We start from the raw sequence: 16312 nt of genomic DNA on the forward strand, positions 1-16312 counted from the left end.
GTAAATGTAATATGGAAATGATCATTTATCAGACTTTTAAGGGTCAGAACAGAATTGTACTATGGTCAGAAACTTGCTTCTGCAGCAAAGTGGAATCAAACACCATGTCTGTCATGTGTCCAGTGTAATGAATAATTCAGAGTTGCTGGGACACTGTATCTCACTGAGAGTGATGGTCCCATTCATAGAGGCCTCTGTCTTTATATTCAGAATGACAAGAGATTGTTTTCTCTGTACAGTTCATCCTGACCTACATCTTCATCGAGATGTACCGTACGTCTCTGACCTACGGCTCATACGTGTTTCCGACCTGGGGCAAAGCGCTGGGCGTGTGTATGGGTGCCTTCTGCTGTCTGCAGATTCTTATCTGGGCAATAGTGGCTGTCAGTAAAGAGTCTGGCACTCTCAAAGATGTAAGTCTCTCCAAACCACCATACTGTTTTCAACACTGATAATAATAAATGTTTCTTGTGCATTAAATCAGCATATTAGAATGATTTCTGAAGGATCATGTGACACTGATGACTGGAGTAATGCAGCTTTGCAATCACAGGACTCACATAAATTACATTTTAAAATATATTCAAATAAAAAATTCATATTTTAAATTGTAATATTTCATAATACTACTGTTTTTAGTATATTTTTTGATTTAATAAATGCTTCATGAGCATGAGAACTTCAAAAACATAAAAAAAAAACATACATGCATACTGTACATATTAACTGTAAGTACTTTATGCTAAAACTATAAAACTGTTAAAAATAATTTAAATGAAATTAATATTGATAATTGACACATTTTAAATAAATGTAAATAAATTATGTTATAAATAAAAAAAAATATTTAAAGTGCCCCTATTATGCTTTTTTGCGGATACACCTTTTATGTCATTTGTAATGTACTGTAGCTATTTGTGAATGTAAAATGTCTGCAGAGTTTCAAAGACCAGAGTGCTGAGTTATTGTCAAGAATTGATTCGGAACTGCCCGATCTAGTCGTCAGTAATTCTAGTCTCACTTCCTGCACGAACCTACTTAGGTTTGTAAAAAAAATTGGCACTATTGCCAGCCTATGGACTTCATTGGCTGTCGTGAACAACGTCTACTTTGACCCGCCTTCAAACACTGCAGTTGTAGCTGAGGCCTGGAATAGTTTAAATTCATGTTGTCAACATGTCAAGAAGAAGGTGTTTTCTGCACACTGAAAGCAAACTTACTTTGCATGCACTTTCAAAGGATGAGGACTCAAGCTTGAATTGATACGGTAAAACTGACAGCATCGATACTGTTCATATCGCTGTCTATTCAAGTGCTGAGGAAGAAATTTTGATGGTAATGGCGGTTTCATTTCCAACACGCACTCTTTAAGTGTTGACCAATCACAACAGACTGGGCCATCTGACCAATCAGAGCAGAGTATCTCTCTGAGAGGAGTTTAGAGAGTCAGAATCATTTATCGAACCTTTCAGGTACTATGAGAAATGATGCTGCTGTGTAAATTTTGACCTTGAATGAATGTAATCTTATTGTATGAGACTTATGCCTTTAAAGTGGCATAATAGGGGCACTTTAATTTTTTAATGAATGTATAGCATGTGTGACACGTTTATTTTGACCTATGTTTCAGCGCTTTAAGAAATCCATCCGTCCCCTCAACTCTTGGCGTGTTAACAACATAAACACGGCCACTCAGGAGCAGCACGTGGAGCCCCAGACAGTAGAGGGACCCTTCACGGTTAACCTGACTGAAGCGGACTTCACCGCCATGAACTGGGAGGCTGTAAGCGAAGCGTAACACTGCCCCAAGTGTTGGGAGGTGGAACTGCACCCTCTCAAAAGGACAAGTACTGGTGAGAACTTCTGTCTGGAGAACGGTACACACTTCTTCACCAGTCCAGCTGTACTGAAATGACGTTACTGACTTGTAGGACAGTTTTGATGATGATATTTATGATGATGTTGCTCTTTTGAAATAGTACTGGGCCTAAGGCCAAAGTCAGAAGACTGAGAAACACAAAAGACATTTGGTTTCTTTGGTTGAATACTTGATGTCCTAAGGATTCCATTTCATGCCATTCACCTAGTCTTTTCATCAAAGAGTGTAAAGACTTATTTTATAAGGTAACAGACTCAGTAACATGATCTGTTTTTTCTTTATAGTACGTAATGTACAAGAGCCAGGTCAAATCAAATCAGGAAAATGCCTTTAAGAGACATGTGTAGCAAAACTGAACATATATAAAATAGTAACTATTCACATGAAAATAAAATGTAGTGCAAGAGGCATTGTAAAGCCTCTTTAGAATGTTTAAATATATAAAAACATTACCATTTTCAAAATGTTTTGAAATGCCACACATCCAGCAAATAAAATCACAATGTTTTCATAATTTGTTCTCAGAAAAAGATGATGTTGACTAAGGGCAGATTCAGGTTATTTCAAGAAGCATACTTCCTTATGACAGAGGAGGCTCTGCAACAGGTTTGTTTATTCAGAGCACCATGGTAACAGTGGTAAACCTGCCCTTGTTGGGGCTTTGTTGTGGACACTAACTCATTGAGCTATCTGGATTTAGATGGTTTCTCTGAAAGTGCATGATCCCTCGCTGTTTAATGTTCTCCTCCACTGCAGTAGGTGCAAACAAACCTTCAGGATATATTAAATAATACAGAATAAATGTGTACAGACTGCCCTGGTAAAAAAAAAAAGCTCTGGTATTCATAGTGTTCAGCTTATCCTGAATGAACAATTCAAGAATTTGGGGGATATATACACTGAACGTCTGCAGTGTTGGGTCTGCATACTGCGTTGGTGTATATTTCACAGTGGAACAATGATAGCATTGCTACTTCCTGCGACGGTTTCAAAAAGACATTTACAGATTTATCACCAGCTCTATGACGCAAAGAAAAAATGAAATGCTGAGGAGGATACTCTAGAAACCTATTTAGGTGTTTTTTTGTTTTTGGTCAAGAAAATCCCAATTTAATTTATGTTGTGGTCTATTGGTATTTTATGCTAATTTAATAACAAAACCCCCCCCCCCCCCCCCTGAAAATGTAAAACCTGATGAACTATTTCATTATTTTTCACAATTTTCATAAATTTGGGGTCGGAAAGATTTTTAAATGTTAAATGTGACCCTGGACCATAAAACCAGTTATAAGTCGCACGGGTATATTTGTAGCAATAGCCAACAATAGTTATATTGGTCGAAATGATTGATTTTTCTTTTATGCCAAAAATCATTAGGATAAAGTAAAGCTCATGTTCCATGAAGATATTTTGTAATTTTCCTACTGTAAATATATCAAAAATGTATTTTTGTGAGTGCAGATGCATGGCTATGGTCTTCATTTGGAAAACTTTAAAGGTGATTTTCTCAATATTTTTTTTCAGATTCCAGATATTCAAATAGTTGTATCTCGGTCAAATATTGTCCTTTCCTAACAAACCATACATCAACGGAAAGCTTATTGATGCATGATGTATAAATCTCAGTTAAAAAAAAAAAAAAAAGACCTTTATGTAACTGGTTTTGTGGTCCAGGGTCACAAATGAAAGAAATGCTCACCAAGGCTGTTTATTTGATCAAAAATACAGTAAAATATTATATATTATTGGCTTAAATATCTTCACTGTCACTTTTTACCATTTAATGTGGCCTTGCTGAATAAAAGTTTTTCTTAATAAAAAAAAAAATAATAGAAAAACCTTTGAATAATGGTACCAAAATTAAAAATATAATTAACTGATTTGTTTTAGATTTCATTTTTGATAATACATTGTCCTTATTAAATTAAAAAAATGTGTAATTAATAATTTGACCTTTCACTTTCCTTACAAAGACTGCCAAAATTAATGTCAAATATGAAAAAGAAATGGCTAATAAGTGACAATTTTAAAATTTTAAAAAGTTTTGTGTCCTAGTGTCAAGAAAAGAAACTCCCCAGTTTATGTTGGCACTCAACTTTTTTTTTATTCGCCGCAAAACATCCTCCCTTTTATGTCTTTTTTTATTACTTCTCCAGTATGAAAGCAAGTCAGAGGCATGTAGGATGAATGAAGTTCATGTAGGCATGTAGTTACACGATGAACATGAGATACAGAGACGAGAACTACAGTACATATCCTGTCTGTGACTCACACACAGGCAGTTCACTGCAATAACATTTGGCAATGCTTAAAATGAAAGGCACTGATCTCCTCTGAGGGCGTAACAAGTTTAAAACATTTTAAACCAAATTTTGGTATCCACAGGAGAAATCAGAAGAGCCAGTCGGTCAATACACAAGCACAAATGCTGCACACTCATACGGTGTCATGTGGTGTTTTTTTCAGCAAGGAGATTTGGATGGTAATATTTATGGCCAAATGTCTCCTCTGGCAACACAATGTTGGGCTGCATGTGAAAAGGGAAGAAGCCCAAGCAAATCCTATGTAAAACAACAGCATACCCTTTGCATGCACTTTGGCGTTTGTTTTGAGAATGAAAGCCCCAAGCTCACGCTACCTACAATTAAAAACAGAAGAAACTTTCACACCAAAAATGGACATAATGTGCCCTTATTTGCTGAAGTAAATAAATAAATGTACAGTGGTGATATACCTGTTCCCAACAAATAACTCTTTCTGTTCCCGTTGGTCGACACAATTGTGATAGAAATCAAAAATTCCTTATAAATTACATGTTCTTAGTAAACTCTGCTAGGTTAAAATGTACCATCTTAATCCTTTCATATTAGACAATTTCCCAATACTGTCGTTATTTCTTCGGCCTTCTGAAGATTTTGGTAAAGGTGTGTTTCTTGCGGCCCGTACTGGAACTTTCAGTGTCTTCTCCAGTGGAGCCACTGTCCTCATCCACCAGGGTCTTCTTGCCTGTGATATGAGAGATTCGATTGGATCCCTTTCCTGACGGGCCGTCCTGCTCGAAGGTATAGTTGAGAGAGCGCATCGAGTCGGCTGAGGCGAGGCTAGACGGCTGAGAGTGGATCTCTCCGAGACTGGCACATTTCTCCATGCCAAAGGTCTTTTTCTGCAGCAGAAGGTTGTCGGTAGAGGAACTGCCATTGGTTTTGGGCCGCGTACTGTAGAGTGGAGTTGAGGAGCAGAGCTGGGCGTCTCCGGAATGAGACATGGAGAGGGAGGAATCCGATTCCGACCGGTTCAGATCCCTAGGTGATGGTACAATTAGAGAAGAGGATTTCAGAATCTACCCATTTCGTTTCAATTTTTAAACTTAGTCAACATGAAAAGGCAGTCACAATCCATTTTACTTCCATATAATGATGTGAATCAAGTGGATCCCTCATTATAAATCCATACAGAATGGAGCCAAACCTGAATTCGGTTTGCAGTTTATTGTGGGAGACTACTTCCCTCGAGTGTTGGGGAAAGTTACTTTTAAAAGTAATGCTTTACAATATTGCATTACTCCCTGAAAAAAATAACTAATTGCTTTAATTAGTTACTTTTTATGAAAAGTAATGTTACATTACTTTTTCTCATCTGGGCTTTCTTGTTTGTTTTTTTATAACAAAAAAAGTTCTATTTTTGGCAAATGTCAAGGCCCTTTCACACCAAAGGTGAAATGAATAAGCCTCAGGCGGAAGGAAATGCATATTTATGCCTGTACAGTAGAGGGCGCAACTCAAACAAACCTTTCAGCTGTGCTGCCATTCTGGATTAAAGAAGAATAGGATAAAGGAGAAGGAAGTTCAACACTCTTATTTCTAAATCTAATCTAAAGTAACTTTTGTATATTAGTGTGGTTGAATTGGATCATTGAAGGAGCAGCAAAGACATTGGTTAATAAAGTGAGATTAAATACATAAAGTACATTTAATATAGTTAATTATTACAGGTTTACGTAAAATTCTGAGATTGCATTTCACTGTTAAGTAAACTGTTAGCAAATGTTTTTAGAATAGGAAATATTTCAATTAATTAGTTCAGGAAGGTTGTGTACAACCTACACACATGCCGTGTGTGCGCACAGCAAACTGTGTTTGTGGTACCCGATGCTTTCAGTACTCTGATCGCTGAGTGAACCAGTGAACCCTGTTGGTGGCAGACCTGAGACCGCCTCCACTGACGTGAAGTATGAAGAACGGTATTGAAGCGCAGCAAAACGTGAGGAAGAGACAACAGAGGGATGAGACAGAGAAGAAGAGAGCGAAGGCACAGGGAGAAACTCCACATGACCGAAGGAGTGGCTGCGAGTCTGCCGCACATAAGGCTGGCCGGGGGGCCGCAGGGGCCCAGCTTCACTCTCGCTGCCCTCTACCAACCTCTGTGAGCTGAGGTTCAGCATGGGGTCTCCGTGACGTGGCCGCAGGGACATCAGGCTTGGAGCTGAGGAGAGGCACACACACACAGATGTTTGTCATTCAAATCATCCAGTCTCTGTGAGATGCTCTCTGTACATGGGAGAGATCATCAAACAATTCAATCTTATTGAGATAACCCTAACCCGTATTGGTGTCTTGGACACCGTGAATCTCAGCTGCTGAGATTGTATTCTCACTTGAAATGGAGTGGAGGCTTGGAACCGGAAACAGCATTAAATACGTCATGACTTAACTAGGGTAGTGTTTACATCTGGTATTAAGATGCGTTTTGGTCAATCGGATCACAAGTAGACGAGGGAGACACGTACCCATTTAAGTGTTTTAATCTGTCACTTTTGTCCACTTTCAACTAATGTTGCCAACTGCTTTTGATTGAAAGTACCTAAATCTGATCGCTAAATGTCTCTAGATTATGCCATAATGGCGATTTCACTGATATATATATATATATATATATATATATACAGATTAGTGAGTGAGAACAATCTAGATAAGGTTTGTCCAAGAAGTTGCTAGATTTGTTGCTAGGCTTTTGAAAAAAAAATCTCAAAAGGGCTGAGGGAGTTGCTAAATCTAGTGACAAAATTGCTAAATTGGCAACACTGCTTTGAACCACTTTTAAGATGCGTTTTGGTCGATCGGATCACAAGTAAACGAGGGAGACACATACCATTTACACATGGTGTTTTAATCCATCGCTTTTGTCCACTTTCAAATACTTTAAGGTGCATTTTGGTTGATCAGATCACAAGTGGACGATGCTAAATACAGGTGTAAAACTTTCGACCACTTCCAGAGATAGTCAAAAATGCATTCGAACGGATTGCTTTCGTGGTGGAAATGTTCATGCAATCAAGTGTGTTCGAACCGCCACAAAAGAACGCCTAATGACCTAAAGCGTAAACATTATGGAAAGCGCGCTAGCCGAATGGAATTTAAACCAAAGCAAAAGCTTTCGTTTCTGCTCCCGATTATGGGCGGGTAATTTTTTTTTTTTTCAGATCTTTCGATCTTATTGACAAAATAAGCTTGTGCAATTTACATATGAACACGCACGGAGACGACAGAAAAACACACGGAGAGCAGCGGTTTTCATTTCTGCTCCGATAGCCGCGATACCATGCCGAATGCGGTGAGTGTGTGTGTTAGAAATCGGGAATGGTGAGAGAACATTGTGCTTGGTACATTTTTCGTCTTCAAACCAAACATGGGTCTTCAGCCGACAAAGACTAAATTGCATCTGGCTAGTGCGCTTCCCAAAATGTGTACGCATTAAAGAGTTAGTTCAAGCAAAAATTAAATTTCTGTCAATTTCTCACCCTCATGTCGTTCCAAACCTGCAAATTAAAATATTTTTGTTGAAATTCGAGAGATTTTTTTTTATCTCCCATAGAAAGCAATGGCATTACCACATTCAAGGTCCAGAGAAGTACTAAAGATATCGTTAAAATAGTACAGTGGTTCCATACGTTATGAAGTGATGAGAATACTTTCTGTGTGCAAAAACATAAAAAAAAAACTTTATTCAATAATTTTTCCTTTAACCTGTCAGTCTTGAGGGTTTGGAATGACATAAGGTGAGCAATTAATGACAGAAATCTCATTTTTGGGTGAACTAACCCTTTCAGTCAGTAGGCGGAGGATGTTTTTTTTTTTTTGTGGCTGTTCCACACATGAGCATCTAAACTATGAAGGCAATCCGGTCGAATGCGTTTTCAACTACCTCTGAAAATGGTCTAAAGTGGACAAGCTCAAACCGTTTTAGAGCCCATTTACATCTGTATTTAGCGTCGTCCACTTGTGATCTGATTATCCAAAAAGCATCTTTACAGCAGGTGTCAACAGAGGACTACATGTGGAACACTAAGCTGTAGTGCTAAATGATATCTGGTATAATATGAGTTATTCTGCTATGATGTTGATAAAGGCCTGTCTTTGTTGCAAAAGATTGACCACAATAAATACAAACACATCACTGAAACACATTTTGAAAGTTACAGTTGGAAGGAGTGTGCGTGATGATAAAAGCACATTAACCATGGTTAATAAAGGAAAACAGAGCTGGGAAGGAAACAGAGCTGATGATGTGGCACAGGAAGTGAACACACAAAAGTGTGAAAGCATTGCAAGACTGCAGTGCAAAGAAGATAAGTGTCCACAAAAACCGTATGATAACAGATACACAGTTTACAGCCTACACAAAAGTACAGCTCTTGGTTAGTTGAATGAATCATGGAAATGTTTAACACAGATAATGACATTATCCAGCTTATTACACGGCTACTTAAAGAATAAATGGACATGAAATATTGTTTGGAGTCAAATTATTTTGTGGATTTTTCATATTTATATACACAGGACAACTTTTCACAAAGTGTGTAGGTGCATGAATTTGTTCTTAGCCTCATTGTAATATTAATGAATTTTTAGAGTATGAACGACTGCATGGCCAAGGTTAGTAATTTGCATAAAATATGCACAAATCATTTCTATTTCATCTTAATATTTATAGACCTTATGTGGCAAAGGAAAAAGCACGCAGACATCTTTAGAATTTCGTCTTTGAACTTTTCGTTTTTGCTGTACGTTTCTATGGCATTGCGGCTGAAGAGTAATTAGCTGGTGAAGTGGATTTACTTATTGTACAGTTAGCAAAAGCTATCATGAGCTTTGTAATGTTTGAAGCGGATGTCATAACAAATATCAGTAGACCGGGAAGATTGTGAAATGAGCGGTTCATTCATAAACCCGTAAGATCTTAACTTCATGCTGTGGAAATACAAACCAGAAGACGGAAAACAATGAGTGTGGTGCTGAAAAGGGGCGGGGCTACATAAGGTCTATAAGGCCACCTAGATTTGTTGTGTTCAATTGGTTTCAGTTGTTCCTACATTTTTTGGGGGTAAATTTAGAATACATTTTAGTATGAAATATTTTGATCAATCATGATTTGTTCGTAAAAATGTTTGTATGCAGATTTCATGCATAAAAGGTTAGTGAATGAGACAACAGCCAATACAGTTTAACAGACAATTTTCAAAATGTTTATACGCAGAATGCTGCCATTGTCCAATATTCCAAAGAGCCGTCTAATAAGTTTAAATATAGGCTTTGCACCCTGGGCTTAACACTGGGTTAACATTTATATTAACCCTAGATTAAACTCTTGAAAGGGTTAAAAGTGACTTTAAAGTATTCTAGCTGACCCCCCAGAGTGAGTTTTTTAAGGCAACCGTTATTTTAGAACGTTTGCCCTTATTGTTTCCATGGCGATGCATCATGCTTGTCACATGACACACCGTAGCCACAATAACACAGTATGACGGATGTATCGCTATTATTTAATTTTTCCTTGCTTGCCATGTCATCAACTATTTGATATTCCGATTCTCAAATATGTGCGAGTGTGTTTTGTCGTTTAAAAACCTTTATAAATGATCTTTATCTTGATCTATAACGCGAGATTAGCTTGCGCCTCTCAGTCGGATTTACAGCATGTGAATTCATCAGTTTCTCCCGAAGTACATGCAAGTAAGTGGCTGGTGAACTGGAAGAATAATAGAATAATGGCAAACTTTATAGTTACTTAGGTCCACTATGTGTGTCTGATATGAATAAACACCTGCAAATTATATTTGAATGGATTGTTATTGCTGCTTCCACTGATGTCTGACATCAGTGTGTATTTTACAAACTCTAAATGTGTTGTTTTACTAGTGCTTATGTGTATTTATATGCCTGAAACCTAAAAAAAGAAACATTAGGTGGCTGAAAACACTGCATAGTTGTGATATATGACGTGCGCTGAGCATGTCCGTCTCTGGCTCTGTACCAGCCAAAGAGCAAAAGCACAGTTTGAATCTGGCAGTTATGTGACGTCATTGAAATCCTGAAAGGGGGGTAATGTGTTTTAACACCCAGTTAGCTTTTACAATGCTAACACCAAATGGTAAAAATAACCCAAGGTTAACAATTTCAGTGTGAAAAGCCCATATATATATACATAATATAAAAAAAAAGCTACCTACAGAGCATTGCTTTGCAGCATTATATTCAATACAAAAGTGTGGTCACATTTCTGCATTATTTTACGGGCAAAAAAGTCAGTGCAAACATGGAATCAGTGGCTTCTAATTCATAATAATATCTTTAATAGCACAGTAATGATCACAGTAGACCAAGATTTCACCTGCTCTGGTGTTTATCCACACTGAGATGAATATAAACAGCAGCACTGATTCCACATCTGCACTTTAAAAGCCTAATAAAGGGTTAAAGGTGTTTTTTAAGAGATGGATATAAAATTTCCATCTAGAAGGTCTTAACCGGCCAGTGGGAGGAACACAGAAGTGTTTGCTATGTGTTAGCATTGGCTGAGAGAATAAAGGGGGTGCTGCCAACCAGAATGTTTCCACAGGGTTTGGCTCTCGGCGGCCACGGGCCAAAGGTCGCTCACTCGCCGATCCATCTGCCAGGCGGCATCTGCGGACATTAGCCAATGATATCACACCACACAAAGGCAAAGCTCAACGGAAAGCTCAATTGCCACGTATTAGGGTTAGAAAACTACTGACCAGATCATTTTAAAATGGTTATAGACTGCTGAGAAGCTTTAAAATGTGACACGGATGAATATGATCAGATTTAACTCAATGTACCACACTTGTGTGCAAGATAAACTCACATTGCAGGGTTCCTGGGGAAAGTATGTCCTCATCCATGTCGTCTAGGTCGTCGGAGAACAGTAGGTGTTGGGGTGTAGCAGAGCGGATGCCCAGGAAAGCAGGGTCCAGGTTGAGGGCAGAGGCCAGAGATGACATGCCAGGGTTATTGACAATATTATAACCGGTCAGAATCTCAATTTGCTGCCACCGATGGAGCTTTTCTCTCAGAGCAGTGGTCACTTCTCCTAGAGCCTGTCTGTAGAAGTGAGAGAGAAAGAGAGGTGAGGCTTAGTTTGGTTGCTGTTACTCTTTAAAATAAAGGTTCATTCTTTCACAATTCACAAAAGAAATAAGGGGCTTTTGCACCGAACAGTTCTAGGAACTCAGTTATAGGAACTAGCCACTAGAATAGTTCCCCAAGAACTAATTTCTCTTCCGGCCCATATTTCTGGTTGCATTCACACCGGGAATAGGAACTCTAAAGCGGTCGACAGCAGCGTGACATTTACAAACGCTAAAAAACGGTGGATGGAGGATGCTATGATTGTGTTTTTTGTTTCGTGATAATGGAGATGGAATGAAAATGCATAATTTACGTGAATGAACGTGCAAAAAGTGGGTATTACATATCATTGAGGTGGAGAAAAGAACACAACAGGTAAATGCCGTTATAGCTGTTTTCCATGTTTATGAATATGTTTACACGGCTTTTTGAAATTGCCAGGTGTTTGACATGCGTTTGACCAATCAACGTACATTTACATCATAACTAGTTCCTATAGACCTTATGTAGCCCCGCCCCTTTTAAGCACTGCGCTCGTTGTCTTTTGACAAAAAGGAGTTCCTTGAACTAAAATCGTTCCTAGTTCCTGCGGTGCAAACACAGCAAAATCTGGGTACTTCAGCCAATAGTTCTAGGAACTATGAAAAGGTTCCTCTGGTGCGAAAGCCCCAACAGGCTTTACATTGGAAAAAGGTTCTTCAGATTATTAAAAAGTTCTTCACACTAAGGGGCCGTTCACACAGAGCGTGTTTTTCCATTCCACTGCGCTACTCTTCCATGGACATGTTTAACAGTTGCATTTTGCATCTTCTAAAAACATGCACAACAAAAAGGTTCAACTTTAAAAAACGTTAAACTTTTCACATGTGCACAGGATTTTTTGCATGCTCACGCATTACAACTTCCGGTTTATAAATACTGTCTATAACATATTTCCTTTGTGCGCCATTTTATTATAAAGAATAGGAGAGTGTGGATGCGCATTCATTAATAAAGATCTATTTGCTCAAAATTTGGCTTTCGTTAGGTCAGTCTACCTCTAAAATCACGGCCTTATGTCCGCTTTAAAGCATCTCTGTGACAGTCGAGAAACCACACGGTGAAATGGGCTGATGGCGCAATGCGGCTTGTGTGCATTGTCTCGAGATGCACCGATTGCAATTTTCTTGGCCGATTCTGATTTTTTGTTAGTGAGATCGGCCGATACCGATTTTTGCAGATTCCGATTTTCTTTCTAAGAACTATAGTTGACAACATATACAAACAAAAATCTAATTTTCTTCAATGCAAAGTTTTATTTTCATTAAAAAAAACAAAACAAGTAAAAGTCAGTAATTAAATATAAACAGCTCAAATAAATGCAATAGCATAAAGAGAGCTATGTTTTTTGGGTTAACTGGGTTTCTATTCAGGTAAGAAATACTACAGAAATTAAAGTAATCAAATGTAAAATAACACATTGTGTTACCTTAATGTCTGTAGTCTTTATTGCAAATAATTCTTACCATTAAAGTTATAAAACGTATTCAGTCAAGAGCAGAAAGTGATTTTCTCTGTCTTTTGTTCTTTGATTAACATGACAGACAGCAGCAGGAATATTGGACTGCTGTCTCTTTGAGAGTTTATGAACGGTGTTCAACGAACCAAATACTGTTATACACATGACATGAGTTCACTTTCTTAGCTATTTAATGATTCAAAACTGACTGTTTATCTGAATACTTGCCAATATTGCCTGTGCCGCTGGTTTTGACATACTTTTGTATGTATTTACAGTTTAAGAGCATTATGCTACTCGTTTTGGTACTTGTGAGTCTGTTTGACTTCTGACTCTGTTTGACACAGAGCATGGCTTGTTCGCTTCACTAATATAGATCAGTGGTGCACCGTGCACGTGCTTTCGGTGTGACTCCAGCACGAAACCTGTGGGAATTACTCAAATTTATGCGCAGTAAGTACTATTTAACCGGAGCGAATGAGACAAGTGAGAGAGAGGAGGCACCCGCGCGGGTGTGTGTCACTTCACCGTGACAGAGAAGAGAGCGAGAACGCGCATTTGACGTAATTGCATGTGCCGCTGGTAACAAAAAAGATCGGCTCGGAATCGGTAAGAAGTGAGACTGATCGGTCGATCACCGATCTGGGCCGATCATGAGGAATATCGGCCGATTCCTATCCCTGGCCGATCAATCGCATTGTCCTATTTGCCAAGTTCAAGGGTCCATAAAAAGACTGATACAGTAAAGAGTGCTGTAGGGCAGTACAAGGCCTTATGTCCACTTTCATGAATTTAACTCCGTGGCAGCCAAGAAACTGCGCCACAAAATGGGCTGATGGCACAACAGGTGGCTCAGTGTGCATTGTCATATCATATGCTGAGTTTAATGGTTCATAAAAAACACATTAGTACAATAAAAACTGATACAAATTTGGATTTTGTTACTCTACCAATATATAAAATATATTGGTAGAGTAAAATGTACAAAATTTTTGTATTTCACAAGATCAAAACATCCTTTATTAAACCACTTTGTCGGATTTAACGCAACATGGAGGAGAAATGCTTATTTTCTTCATTGATTTCTAACAGCACTTATTGCGAGAAGAGCCATAGACATAAAGGACTTTAGATATAAAGGGAGCCTCACACTTAAAAAAAGACAAACGAATAAGGAGCTGGATTCAGCTTCGCCGTTAAAGAGGACATAAGGCTGTGATATCAGAGATATACTGCCCTAACGAAAGCTAAATTTTGAGTGGAACCTTTATTTCTAAGAGTGTAGGTTAAAATGCCTCTTTATTTCACCTTGTACACTGCATACAAAAATGGCAAGAGCTTTCCCAAAATGGTGACTCACCTGGCTGACAGGATTTTGTGATCGACATCGTCCAGTGAAGGGCTGTGGGCCAAGTGGAATGTCCCAAAGATAGTTCCTCTCTTCTTCTTGATCTTTTCTGCCTGTTATGGTGGTCACAACTTCATTGTTAACAGCAATAAGCTAGCTAAGCAAGATTTAATATTCAGTTAAAGCTTGTAATATGTGAGTATGTGACTTATGTATCTTACCCCTTCTTTAGCCACTGTGAGCTGTTTTTCTGCATTCTGTTTCTTAATGTTGTAGTACTGCACCTCCACCTCGTGTGTGAGCTGCAGCCACTTCTGCAGGGCTTCAGGAGGAGACCAGCCGCTCCTCAACTCCAGCTCCCTCTCAGCCTTCTTCAGAGCCATTCGCACCTAAAACAAAAACACACGCTCATAAATATTGGCTGCATTTCGGTGTTTTGAGAAGGGAAGCCTCTTCACCAGTTCCCATGGTGATGGGACACCTGTAAGGTGAATCTGTGAGAGACTGCAAGGTTCTCCAAATGTTGCTAATGAATGAATGATGAAAAGAGGCATGTGCCTTAGACATAAATCATGCTATTATTTTACTAGGGTTTGAAAGATACTCCGCTCCATTTATATTCCGATCCACGTTGTGCCTGACAACACTCCTTGGCTGTTATAAATTCAATGTAAACCCTTGCTTCTTGGGGCTTATTGCTTTATTGTAATACCTGTTCCAGCTCCTGCTCTGCATATGTCTGTCTGCTCAGCTCGTTCTCAGTTCCCTCACGCAGTTCTCGCAGTCTCTGAGCCTCCTGCTTGGCTTCGTCAATCTCTCTTTTCATTTGCCGCTCTAGGTTGACCTTCTCCACCTCCACCGAGTGGTGCTCTTCCTGTGCGATCTGCAGCCTGAACACAAACACATTATCAATCTCAAGCTGAACCACTGTTAACTTGTTGGGGTTACCATACAGTTAATGATACTAACAGTTATATTTCCCCTGAGCCACCATCAGGTGGAGCTCTGGAGAACTGAGTAGACATGAAAAGGGAACTGGATCTGCAACACTCTACCACACCTCTTCCTCAAGAAAAACAGTTGAACAAGATGTGGCCTGTTCAGTGTGGCAATTTTGTGGTAAAACAGCTTTACAGGGAAATGCATCCTCACAGCTATACATTGGAAGACCATTTAGATATTTTAGGACATGGATGACTAAATTTAGTTGTGTTAATGCGGCTAATGTGATTTTGTGTTGACAAGAAGTCGTCGATTCCATTCAAAATAATTAAAATCTGTTTTGTTTGACATATCTGTGATATCACACAGTGTTATCTTTCCTAGGCTTTCAGCTGATGCACATGATATTCTTCTCTCGTGCTGACGTAGTCCAAGTTCAGACAGGAAGTAAGGTATAAATTATATTGTCAATGATGTGACAGTGGCCAAGGCAGCAAGTTACACTCACATAACCGGGAGCGGGAGCAGAAGATAAATGCAAAGAAAGGAAATGAACAGCAGACAACAACTAGAAGTTCATCAACAAAAAAACAGACGGACAGACAGATAGACCCAAAATACAGACATAGACAGACAGATAGATAGAATGTGAGACAGACAGATGTAGACAAACATACATAGACACACAGATGGATAGATAGAACATTAGAGAGATAGATAAACAGATAAACATTCTAGATGTTCTAATTTGTTACACTGTTAAATTAAGCTTAAGTTACGTGATAATATTTTCTTCTATTATACAGATGTTTTTATTTTTGTTTTATGTATATATGCTTTGGCAATATTGTATTACTTACAGTCATGCCAATAAAGCAATTTTGAATTTGAATTTCATAGATAGATAGATAGATAGATAGATAGATAGATAGATAGATAGATAGATAGATAGATAGATAGATAGATAGATAGATATAGACAGACAGACAAACTGACTGACAGACAGAAAGATAGACAAACTAACAGACAGACAGATAAACAGATAAAGATATATAGACAGATAGACAGACAGATAGACAGAAAGATAGATACAGACAGACAGACTGTCAGACAGATAGATAGATACAGATAGATAGACAGACTAACAGACAGACAGACAGACCGATAGATAGATAGATACAGACAGACAGAGACTAACAGAAAGACAGATGGATAGGTAG

General features: G+C 38.5%; 2 protein-coding genes across 6 annotated transcripts in view; one reads left to right on the plus strand and one right to left on the minus strand.

The window, feature by feature from the left end:
• The window catches only part of slc6a7 (solute carrier family 6 member 7), a 19047-nt gene extending 16654 nt beyond the window's left edge, over window positions 1-2393 (plus strand). For both annotated transcript variants that reach the window (XM_067376039.1, XM_067376040.1), the window contains exons 14-15: window positions 240-413; window positions 1631-2393. In XM_067376039.1, coding sequence (XP_067232140.1) covers window positions 240-413; window positions 1631-1798 — 342 coding nt within the window. In that variant the 3' untranslated portion in view covers window positions 1799-2393. The remainder of the gene's footprint in view (window positions 1-239; window positions 414-1630) is intronic.
• A 1537-nt stretch (window positions 2394-3930) lies between these two features.
• stim1b (stromal interaction molecule 1b) overlaps window positions 3931-16312 on the minus strand; it is a 35931-nt gene continuing 23549 nt past the window's right edge. Inside the window, exons 8-14 of one of the 4 annotated variants that reach the window (XM_067376034.1) lie at window positions 14863-15040; window positions 14372-14539; window positions 14163-14263; window positions 11042-11277; window positions 10759-10839; window positions 6025-6361; window positions 3931-5181 (exon numbers count right to left, since the gene is read on the minus strand). In XM_067376034.1, coding sequence (XP_067232135.1) covers window positions 4770-5181; window positions 6025-6361; window positions 10759-10839; window positions 11042-11277; window positions 14163-14263; window positions 14372-14539; window positions 14863-15040 — 1513 coding nt within the window. In that variant the 3' untranslated portion in view covers window positions 3931-4769. The remainder of the gene's footprint in view (window positions 5182-6024; window positions 6362-10758; window positions 10840-11041; window positions 11278-14162; window positions 14264-14371; window positions 14540-14862; window positions 15041-16312) is intronic. The other 3 variants (XM_067376036.1, XM_067376035.1, XM_067376037.1) reach the window with 3 other exon arrangements.

The sequence above is a fragment of the Chanodichthys erythropterus genome, chromosome 22 (assembly GCF_024489055.1).
Source record: "Chanodichthys erythropterus isolate Z2021 chromosome 22, ASM2448905v1, whole genome shotgun sequence".
NCBI lineage: Eukaryota > Metazoa > Chordata > Actinopteri > Cypriniformes > Xenocyprididae > Chanodichthys > Chanodichthys erythropterus.